Source organism: Sander vitreus, chromosome 18 (assembly GCF_031162955.1).
Source record: "Sander vitreus isolate 19-12246 chromosome 18, sanVit1, whole genome shotgun sequence".
In the NCBI taxonomy this organism is placed as follows: domain Eukaryota; kingdom Metazoa; phylum Chordata; class Actinopteri; order Perciformes; family Percidae; genus Sander; species Sander vitreus.
Window position 1 is genome coordinate 28,671,291 of NC_135872.1, and position 12,018 is coordinate 28,683,308.

The window sequence follows — 12,018 nt, forward strand, 5'->3', positions numbered from 1 at the left end:
ACTGGGGCAAAGGGAGGTGAACGAGAGCCACTTAAGCGTCACGTTTCCTGGTAGAGTTTATGTGGCGATGTTCCAATCAGCTGCACCTGCTGAGGAATGGGGTGTGGCTCACCTTCAGTGACGCCATGTGCCCCCTGGCGGCCATATTGTAGGACAGCACAGGTAGGTTCAGGTAGGTTAAATACTTTTGTTTAGTGTTTTTTTTTAGAATTAAATTTACAGTCAGTCATCTCAGTTCATAAAGATACATTATGCATATACAAAAACAAATGACAATAAAAAGGTAAAATAAGCAAATAATAATTTCAACAAAATATAAATGAATGAAAAGGTGACAGACTTCGCTGACGCTAGACGTGTCGACGTGGTTAGGTTTAACCTGGTGAGTGGAGATTGGTTAGGGTTAGGGTTAGGGTTAGGGAAGACCTTCCTTCACAGCGTGGCGGAGGAAGGTCTGGCTAGTGTAACCACGCTCAGTCGCACTTCTATGACTGGCTGGTTTGAGCAACCCCTCGACTCTGCGTTGTGTGTAAAATGACGAATGACGAGCGGGAGACTAGTTGATCTTTACGCCGCGATGGGCCCGTTTATTATCTGAATAGGAACTGAGTATGAACTGGTCAGTCATACAGTTGGCTCACAGTAGCTTACATGCAGCACACTGGGCACGTCTCTCATAACTGGCCATGAATGCACAACAGCCATACAACAATTATGACAAATACAATAATGTGAAAATATGTAGCTGAATAGGAACAGAGTAGCCTATGTACTGGTAGTCAGTCATACAGTTGGCTCACAGTAGCTTACACGCAGCACACTACAAAAGAATAGCATGTTATTTTAGCACAGAGGCTAGCTAGAAAGTGCATTATGCCGCTATTTTAACATTCTGTCACTTGAAAAGGGTACAACAATCCACTTTTAACTCTTATTATTAATGTGTTCATAAATCATACAATGAATATATGAACATAAATACACAATATTTGTACCCCATGCTGCACTTGGCAACTCACCTTGGGCACGTCTCTGAGATTCTTAGTCAATATTCTGAGTTACTATGTCAATGTACTGTATTGAGATACTAAGTCAATATTTTGAGATTCTAAATCAATATTTTAAAGTGTCTCATTATTTTGAGATTCTTAGTTTATATTCTGAGATACTAAGTCAATATATTGAGATTCTATTGAGAACTTGAGAAATATTCACTCATAATATCAAAATATTGACTCAGTGTCTCAATATATTGACTTAATATCTCAAAATATTGATTTAGTATCTTAATATATTAACTTTATCTCAAAATATTGACTTAGTATCTTAATATATTGACTTAGTATCTCAGAATATTGACTTAGTATCATAATATATTGACTTAGTATCTCAGAATATTGACTTAGTATCTTAATATATTGACAAAGTATCTCAGAATATTGATGTAGTATCATAATATATTGACTTACTATCTCAGAATATTGACTTAGTATCATAATATATTGACTTAGTATCTCAGAATATTGACTTAGTATCTTAATATATTGACAAAGTATCTCAGAATATTGATGTAGTATCATAATATATTGACTTACTATCTCAGAATATTGACTTAGTATCATAATATATTGACTTAGTATCTCAGAATATTGACTTAGTATCTTAATATATTGACAAAGGATCTCAGAATATTGATGTAGTATCATAATATATTGACTTAGTATCTCAGAATATTGACTTAGTATCTTAATATATTGACAAAGTATCTCAGAATATTGATGTAGTATCTTAATATATGGACTTAGTATCTCAGAATATTGACTAAGAATCTCAAATTATTGAGAAACCTTAAAATATGGACTTGGTATCGCAAAATACTGGCAATGAATACACAACAGCCAGTGGCATTAAACTACTGCAGAGAGAGGGCACCCCCTTGAGCCAATAATTCTACATTGATGTTAAATAACAATAATGGCAAGTGGAATGGCATGATAATATATAAACCCTGTTACACTAGTCAACACAGCATCCCGGGATGGGAGAAAAACGTGCTCTGGTTTGTTGGCATTTCTTTAAACCAATCACAATCGTCTTGGGCGGTGCTAAGCTCCGGACAGAGCCACGGTGCCTCTGCTAAATAGTCTCAGGAAGGAACTTGTTTTGGTGGAACATGTGGACGTTCAAAAGTAGTTTTAGTCGTTTCAACAGAAAACTCCGATTGGACAGATAGTCTAGCTAGCTGTCACACGATGCACGTCCTTTGACGTCGACACGTCTAGCGGATCCAATCTAGCATCAACCAAGAAATGCGTCCCCCATACTTTTCCCTTATCATATCTTTTTTTTGTTTTTGTTCTCAGAATCAAAAAGAATATATTTTTTTAATTAAAAGCAGAAGAATCAACGGGTCTAAGTAAACAGTGTACACAAGACCACTATATGATATGGTTAGCTGTTAACTGCATAGTTTTCCTATAATTATGAGATGCTTTATAATAGACACCAAGGTCATGATTACAAGATGAATCCAAAAAAACGACAAAAAGTGTGTGCTCCAGAGAGAGAAACTGCATGGTGCTCAACCTAAGTCAATATTTTAAAGTTTGTCATTACTTTGAGATTCTTAGTCAATATTCTGGGACTAAGTCAATATATTGAGATACTAAGTCAATATTTTAACGTTTCTCATTACTTTGAGATTTTTTGTCAATATTCTGAGAAACTAAGTCAAAACATTGTGATTCTATGTCAATATATTGAGATACTAAGTCAACGTTTTCAGATACTAAGTCAATATATTGAGATACTAGTCAATGTTTTCAGATACTAAGTCAATATATTGAGATACTAAGTCAATGTTTTCAGATACTAAGTCAATATATTATATAGGAGAATTACGGTCGATTTCAACACGTAGCTCTGTTTGTAAATGTGGAGTGCTGTCAGTAGCGAGAAAAACATAAAAGAATCGGTGCTGCCTACACCGTGTTATCCTCCTGTTACAGTTTGCACCCAGGAGGCTGAAACCGGGCAAGTTTTAAATGTGCTTTTAGCCTCTAAACATGTTCAAAATGTCATTACAAGTACCTACCCATGTGAAGAGATTCCTTCTGAGGGAACACAGTGAATCTGACTGCAGTAGATGTGAAAGAAATGCATAAAAGTTGTGTTAATTCAGCTCTGTTTAGTTCTGGTGTTGAGACGATAAGACGAGTGCTTCGGCACCGTCTACAAACTACAACACCAAAAAGAGATACACAAATATTTTCAAAATTAGGCATATGCTTATTTTTAGAAAATAATATGCCTGCAGTACAACTAGCAGGAGACAAGTTAAAGTCTCTCATTATTTTGAGATTCTTAGTCAATATTCTTAGATACTGAGTCAATATTTTGCGATACTAAGTCCATATTTTAAAGTTTCTCAATAATTTGAGATTCTTTTTATTTTATAATATTCTGAGATACTAAGTCAATATATTAAGATACTAAGTCAATATTCTGAGATACTAAGTCAATATAGTAAGATACTAAGTCAATATTCTGAGATACTAAGTCAATATATTAAGATACTTAATCAATATTCTGAGATACTAAGTCAATATATTAAGATACTAAGTCAATATTCTGAGATACTAAGTCAATATTCTGAGATACTAAGGCAATATATTAAGATACTAAGTCAATATTCTGAGATACTAAGTCAATATATTAAGATACTAAGTCAATATTCTGAGATACTAAGTCAATATATTAAGATACTAAGTCAATATTCTGAGATACTAAGTCAATATATTAAGATACTAAATCAATATTCTGAGATACTAAGTCAATATATTAAGATACTAAGTCAATATTCTGAGATACTACGTCAATATATTAAGATACTAAGTCAATATTCTGAGATACTAAGTCAATATATTAAGATACTAAGTCAATATTCTGAGATACTAACTCAATATTCTGCGATACTAATTCAATATATTAAGATAATAAGTCAATATTCTGAGATACTAACTCAATATTCTGCGATACTAATTCAATATTCTGAGATAGGTGAATATTTTAAAGTTCTCAATAGAATCTCAAAATATTGACTTAGTATCTCAATACAGTATATTGACATAGTAACTCAGAATATTGACTAAGAATCTCAAAGTAATGAGAAACTTTAAAATATTGACTTAATATCTCAAAATATTGACTTACTATCACAATATGTTGACTTAATATTTCAAAATATTGACTTGAATCTCAATATATTGACTTATTATCTCAATATTCTAAGTCAATATTTTAAATGTTCTCATTACTTTGAGATTTGTCAATATTCTGAGATTCTAATTCAATATTTTGAGATACTAAGTCAATATATTGAGATTCTTAGTAAATATTCTGAGATATTAAGTCAATATTCTGAGATACTAAGTCAATATTCTGAGATACTAAGTCAATATATTAAGATACTAAGTCAATATTCTGAGATACTAAGTCAATATATTAAGATACTAAATCAATATTCTGAGATACTAAGTCAATATATTAAGATACTAAGTCAATATTCTGAGATACTAAGTCAATATATTAAGATACTAAGTCAATATTCTGAGATACTAAGTCAATATATTAAGCTACTAAGTCAATATTCTGAGATACTCATGTCAATATTCTGAGATACTAAGTATATCAAGATACTAGATTCATGAGATACTAAGTCATCACTATCTGTCAATATTCTGAGATACTAAGTCAATATTCTGAGATACTAAGTCAATATATTAAGATACTAAGTCAATATTCTGAGATACTAAGTCAATATATTAAGATACTAAGTCAATATTCTGAGATAGGTGTATATTTTAAAGTTCTCAATAGAATCTCAAAATATTGACTTAGTATCTCAATCCAGTATATTGACATAGTAACTCAGAATATTGACTAAGAATCTCAAAGTAATGAGAAACTTTAAAATATTGACTTAATATCTCAAAATATTGACTTACTATCACAATATATTGACTTAATATTTCAAAATATTGACTTGAATCTCAATATATTGACTTATTATCTCAATATTCTAAGTCAATATTTTAAATGTTCTCATTACTTTGAGATTTGTCAATATTCTGAGATTCTAATTCAATATTTTGAGATACTAAGTCAATATATTGAGATTCTTAGTAAATATTCTGAGATATTAAGTCAATATATTATTAAGATACTAAGTCAATATTTTGAGACATTAAGATTCTAGATAAGCGATAAGATAGAATTGTATTATCCTGAAGTAAATTTGTCTTGGACAAACCAGGATTGTATGTCGATAAGGCGGCTTACCCTTACTGCACAAATTATGACGACTATTATGATGTGTTGTACAACGGGCAGCGGGCTAGTGGCAGTCTCTGCATGCAACATGAGCATATCCATGCAGTGGGATGCAGCAGTCTGTGTACTTTATGTATTTATGTTCCTTGTTGTGTTGAATCATTTAAACAGCAGATATTGTTAATTTGTCCAAGACAAATTCCCTTCGGGATAATACAAATCTCTAATCTTAACATTAAAAATAACTTATAACTCAGATATCAAAGTCGCCAACATCAAAGTAGTCAGTGTCTGTGCAGCTTCTATCATTGATGTGCTTTGTGTAGAGGTATTATTAGCCTAAGTTGATTTTACAGACAAACTCACGAAGTGCTTCACAAGATTTTTTTTTTTCCAAAAAGACCCAATTACTAAAGAATAAAGTAACAACCCAAACAATAAAATAAACACTTCAAAAACAATCAACATCAGAATAAGAAAATGGTTTAAAAAGGTTTATTGCCACAATAAGTACACTTTCGTGGAATTTGCCTTGTCGAATGGTGCAAACATAAAGAAACAAACATATTAAACATTAATATCAAATAAACAAATACAAAAAACAAATATATACATGCAAAATAAATATTGCATAAGAAAAAGAAGACAAAGGCATGTTTATTGGATCGAACTCTGAGCATGCGCAGTGTTAAATAGCAAGTTGCAATGCATAAAGACAATAAACCAATTCAACACTACAGTTCCACCCAGCCCTGCATAATCGAATGCGCTTTCCAAATTCATGTTGCGCGCACACACTATGTGTTACGGTTTTCGTTCCACACCCGGAAGCATTGCACGCTCCCGCACTCGCCTCTCTGCCGCCTTCTTCTGGCACACAGGAGTTTAACTCCTGGCTCCAAATGTTACCCGTTCAGTGACAAATCGATTCGGGGTTTAGGAAAACGTCTTCGGTTAATTGTTTTTCGCGGTACCGTGAGCGAAGACCTCAGTAGCGCGTGTCCAGAGTCAGACCGTCAGTCAGTGACGTTGACACAGCAGTAACCTTAGCGGTGTTTAACGTGTGGACGGTCTCTCGCCTGCGGTTCCCCCCAGCGTCTGCCACAATGAGCGAATACTTCAGCCTGTCGGACAGTGACGTTATCGGCTTCGACCTGGACCACACGCTCTGCCGCTACCGCCTGAAGGAGACCTCCAGGGTGAGTGAGTGTGCGTGGAGTCCGTTCAGCTATAGCCCCGATACATAACCATACGGTGGCCGTGACGCTTCGGTCCGCAACACATCTGCGCCAATACGCTCCCACGGTCACTTGTCAATTCTGTCTTGCTGTGTTGAAAAAAATGGTCTTTTTGAGTGCACGGTCAGTGTGGTTGCACGGAGAGATGTGATGCGATACGAAATGCTCCATGGTGCTGCAGTCACTCTGCGTGACTCACAGGTTGAACGTCGGCGGTGATGATGATCATCATGCCTTTGACTCCTCTGAGGCCTTTTGGAAACAGCATCTTCTCATATCAACATCCATGTGCTTTCATTAGAAGCTACAATCCGACGCACAGGGTACAGCTGGATGTCGTGACACCGAGTTACAAAACCTAAACCAGGGGTCTTCAACGTTTTTAAGCCAAGGACAGACCCCTTAACCAGTGGTGTAGTCTAATGTATTGTAGTGGGTGTACTGTATATATCAATATATATATATATATATTGACCTATATATATGGGACACAATCTGCCTTTGGGGAAGGGGGGGCATATCATAGTGGGGGGTCTGGGTGTCCACCCCCAGGGAAGTTTTGTGCGTCAGCAACTTAATTTTTGTTGCATTTGTATACGCTTTAATGCACCAATTTATGGAGGAAATACCTTTATGTAGCCTATGCGAAGAAAAAGAACACAGATGACAATTCAAAATATATCAAAAATATAATGGAAGGTATGTAGTTGCGTGTCATTGGGCATTTTTAAGTGGGTATATGGAAATCCTGGAGCTTTCTTAGTGGGTCTACTGCGTATACCTGCATATCACGTAGACTACACTGCCCTTAACTGAGAGAGAAGGATGATGGGGACCCCCTAATACTATGGGCTATTGTATACATTTAAGATGCATATTAAACTGAGCCTAACGTGAGCAGCCTTTAAGTCTTTATACATAACTTTTTTAGTGCATAGAATACTACGCGTTTTAAACTATAATTGTTGGCATGATTTTATAAATTATGTTTTAATGTTAAACATAGAGATACATGTGGCACAGGATGAACTGGATCTGTGGATGGCTACCTTAGAGACTACATTACCTATAGGCCAGTTAGCCTATCAATAATGTTTTTTTTTCCATCACAAATAAGCTTAATTTGCTAATAATATGTTGGATTCATGTTAAGATATTCTTGTTTTTGAAAAGAAATGAACAATCATTTTGTGGTCCCCCCCTGCAGTAACTCTGAGCACCCCCTAGGGGTCCCAGGGGTACCTTAATCAGTCCTTCCATAAAAATGCAGAGTTTTTTTGTGATTGTTGCGGGCAAAAAATCCTTGATTATGCGTCACGTTTTCTTAAAAAATGTGATGGAATATGCGGGATATTTATGCAATTTTATTTGATGAAATTGTGGGAAAAACTGTGGTTTCATCGTGGCTTCATGGCGGGGTTCGCAGCTTTTCGATGATGTTCACGTCGCGTAATTACGTCACTTCATAACGTTCCCATGGCAACAGGGGAAAATGGCTGCTCTTGTGTGAAGTAAACGCAACATTTTTCAACTTTCTGCTAAGATATTTGGGACTTTTTTGCAACGAAAATGCGGGGATTATGAAATCATGCAAACCCCTCATATTTTGCGCGGAAATCGTCAATTTATGCGGTGAAAGTGCGGCGTATTAGAAAAAATGCGGCCCCCGCATAAATATGCAGACTTTGGCTGATTATGCGTTGAATTATGCGCTTGCATAATCACATTTTTCTGGAGGGACTCTGTAATGACTGTTGAATCCCAGCCAATCATTACCAGGCCTGGTTCATCAGGCCTAGAGTTCATGGGTGTAACTTTGGTTTGAGAATGGGGGGGGAGGGGGTAGGGGCACAAAATAATACTAACCTATGTATAAGAACAATACTGTATGTCTCACTTTCTTTATTGTTTAATATAGGGACCGGTCGCCAATAATTTTATAGAGTAAACAATGTTCACAATTTGAAAGTGGGGGGGGCACAAACTGGATTTTCAAAAGTGGGGGGGACATGTCCGCACTGTCCCCACTGGAAATTAGGCCCCAGAGTTCATCTAGGCTCTGTCTTGTCCCCATGCATGGGACAGGTGTCAGGGTTTTCTCTGCCACTATAAGTCTTGGGTGCAGCACCCGAGCCGGTTTTTGCAGCACCTAAGCGGTACGAATGTAAAATGCGGCAAAAAAGCGCCAAAACACGGCTACAAAAGCATGAAGCCAACTAAAAGACTTGTCTCAGATCTAATCATTGAAGTTGGACTTTTTGAGCAAGTTCTGTCTTTAAGTTTTTTGAGTGTTATCTATTATCTGCTCTAGCTTTTCCAACGTTTTAGACACCGACATGGTGATAAATCAGAAAAGGTTACAAAGAAACAGAAGAATGAAACTGTCACACCACTGCTATGTATTAAAAGCCAGACTAAACAGAGTTTGGACCTAAAAAGAGCTCCATCTGTAATAGTGTGACTATCAGGAGGTAACTTGTTCCAGAGTCTCGGGGCAGCAACTGCAAAAGCCTGATCACCCCTGGTTGTCAAATTTCATGCTGCAATCAAAAGTAACCCCCAAGTTTTTGACAGCTGACCTAAATACATTTACTCCAGTACTGTACTTAAGTCCAAACGTTGAGGTACTTTCCTTGAGTCTTTTCTCTTCATGCCACTTTCTACTTCTACTCCGCTACATTTCAGAGAGAAGTATTGTACTTTTTACTCCGCTACATTCATCTGTTACAGCTTTAGTTACTAGTTACTTTAGTTACTCCACTACATTCATCTGTTCCAGCTTTAGTTACTAGTTACTTTACACATTGAGATTTCTGCACTCAAAACACATGTAGTTTATAAAATCTGATGTTTTATTCTAAAGTAAACTAGCCAACAATATAACAGCTACAAGTCAGCTGAGATGATCAGACCATTAAACACACAGCTGGTTGGATCCTTTACACACACTACAATGGGAGGAGAGTTCTTTACTTTTAATACTTTAACTATGTTTTCCTGATGATACTTACAGACTTACAGAGTATTTTTACAGTGTGGCATTAGTACTTTTACTTAAGTAAATGATCTGAATACTTCTTCCGACACTGATTGTCATCACTGAGATGCTAACTTTCCAGTAATGTGTTGCTTGTTCCTCACAAATAACTGAAATAACTTAAAGCTGCAATAATCTCAATCATTCTGACATTAACAAAGGATCAAATGACTATGTGTAATGTAATGTCTCGTATAACATCCCTTATGACGAACCCACAGTTAATTAACACCCAGTTCTGTAGTTACTCTCAGCCCCGTGGAGTTTTTTAGCTCATTGTTGAGGTTTTCCAGCCCTCACAGTCTCATATGTGCCGTTTCCTCAGGCAGCAGTTAGCAGCAGTAGTGAAAAAGCTCTGATAAACCTAGTGTACGCGACCTTCCCAGCCCCTAATGCACAGCGCACAGACAAAGGTAGCGGCTGTATTTTCTTAAGGAGTTGGAAAGGTTGAAACGTGTGTAGACAAACATGACTCCAAGTTAATGTTTTCTTGTCTGTTGGATTTCTGAATAGGCAGTTGTTATCTAACATGTTCACCATGTTTTGGTTGAAATAAACACATAGTTTACAGATTTACATGTGAAAATATGTTGGCTCTATACATGCTAAAAGTATAGTTTTTTTTAAATGGAGTCTGGTGGGTTTCGCCCTGGCGACCTCAGAGCTGTTTCTGGTAAAATTTTCTCTGTAGTGATCCTTTCCAAAAGAACACTTAGTATAATAATCTGAGCCTTTTAGCGGCAAAAACAGAACTTTTAGTGGACGCTAACTGACGCGGAACATTTGCCCCGTAGGGTTACGTTGCAGCCCGGTCTGTGGCTGCTCATTACAGCGTTCACGCTTAATACTGGACCATTGTCAAAGATTGTTGTTCCCATCAGTCACTTAGACACACAAACATAGGAACATCCAGTCCACGAAATTACCTTTAAGTATTCAACCAGATAAATCACAGTGTTAAATAATTAAGAAATAATAATATATACAAATAATTAGTTTTTTATTAAATAATAATTTAATCAAAACCTGTATATTCTTGGCATTCAGTGGCACATATTTGCATTTCGTTGTTGTCATTTGCATGATGACTGTGCTGCTCGTTTTTGTGATATTACATAGTGATGTTATTTCCTCCTTGTTTTTGCAGCTGATCTATGAGAGCTTTGCCAGGTATCTGGTGGAGCATAAAGGCTATGACAAGGACCTGCTGAACCTAACCCCTGCTACCTGGGATTTCTGGTGAGTCGGCAACAGCAGCAGTTTCCACAGTTTAAGCCTCAACTATGAGGTCATCAAGTAAAATAACTGTTCGTCTTTTAGGAGCGTTAAAGCTACTGTAGGGTGCGGCACTTTTACATAGTACATTTTGATCCGGCCCGCGCATCAATTTAGGTTCACAATAGATTTTGGCCTAACCAAAAAGACAGGAAACTGTTTTACCAAATTGTAATCACTCAAAGCAACTTTGAGACATAGAAATTCCCACACAGGCTGTGAAACAGGTTGTTGTTAGTCGGGTAGCCTATTACAAATGTAACCAGAATACATTGTTTTGCTTGATTTGCTAAATTCTATGATGGCTAAAACACTTTTTTGCTATTTATTTAGGGCTTTATGTTGACCAAATAGGCAATATGAGACATATACAATACAGTCACACATTTTCTACTTTCTCTTTGAAATCAAAGCATGTCTAAACATGCCTGGCCCTTGATGTGATTTCTCCAGTGTGGCCCTTAGTGAAGATGAGTTTGACAAACAGCTATTACCACCCCACACTACACCAAATAATATAAATAATACATTAAAGTTGCAGATCAACTTCAACAACTCTTTATGCACATTGGCATGAATTGGATCCAACGCACAGCACTTATTGGGAAGAAAATAGTTCACTTTTAACCCTTTGAACTCTGCAATAGAAAAGGTCCGCCAGTGCCTACATTGGTATGTTTTATTACTTATTGTGATGTCATTTCTTGCAGGATCTTCTAATCCTTCATATCCCTTAAATCAGTACAACCTGACTAAAAGGTTATTAAAGGCAGTAAACAATAATAATTAATAAAAGTATTAACATTGTGTCATAAATGAGAAAATGAAAATCGGACATGTGTTTCCATCACATTTGACTGAATAAACACACACAACATATTGATCCAAAAGATTTCTAAATGTAGAAACATGAACAAAATATTCCTTAACATTTCAGAAGTTATTTGAATTATGTACATTGTCTAGTTTTTGAGATAACTAATTTTTATGAGCAGACTGTAAAGGCATTTTGGTAGTTTAATCTGCAATAGAAATGGTCCGCCTGCTGTTTAGCACGTCACATATGACGTGATGATGTCATCACACGCCACCGCAAGTTATCAGCCTGTTTTTGACCGGACATCACGTAACGTGATG

The 12,018-nt window shown here is 36.2% G+C and overlaps 1 protein-coding gene across 3 annotated transcripts in view; it reads left to right on the top strand.

Moving 5' to 3' along the window:
• The first annotated feature begins 10 nt into the window (after positions 1-10).
• nt5dc1 (5'-nucleotidase domain containing 1) overlaps positions 11-12,018 on the top strand; it is a 106,639-nt gene continuing 94,631 nt past the window's right edge. The window contains exons 1-2 of one of the 3 annotated variants that reach the window (XM_078274291.1): positions 11-162; positions 10,754-10,845. In XM_078274291.1, coding sequence (XP_078130417.1) covers positions 97-162; positions 10,754-10,845 — 158 coding nt within the window. In that variant the 5' untranslated portion in view covers positions 11-96. Of the gene's footprint in view, positions 163-6,151; positions 6,531-10,753; positions 10,846-12,018 lie in introns of those variants that run through there. The other 2 variants (XM_078274290.1, XM_078274289.1) reach the window with 2 other exon arrangements.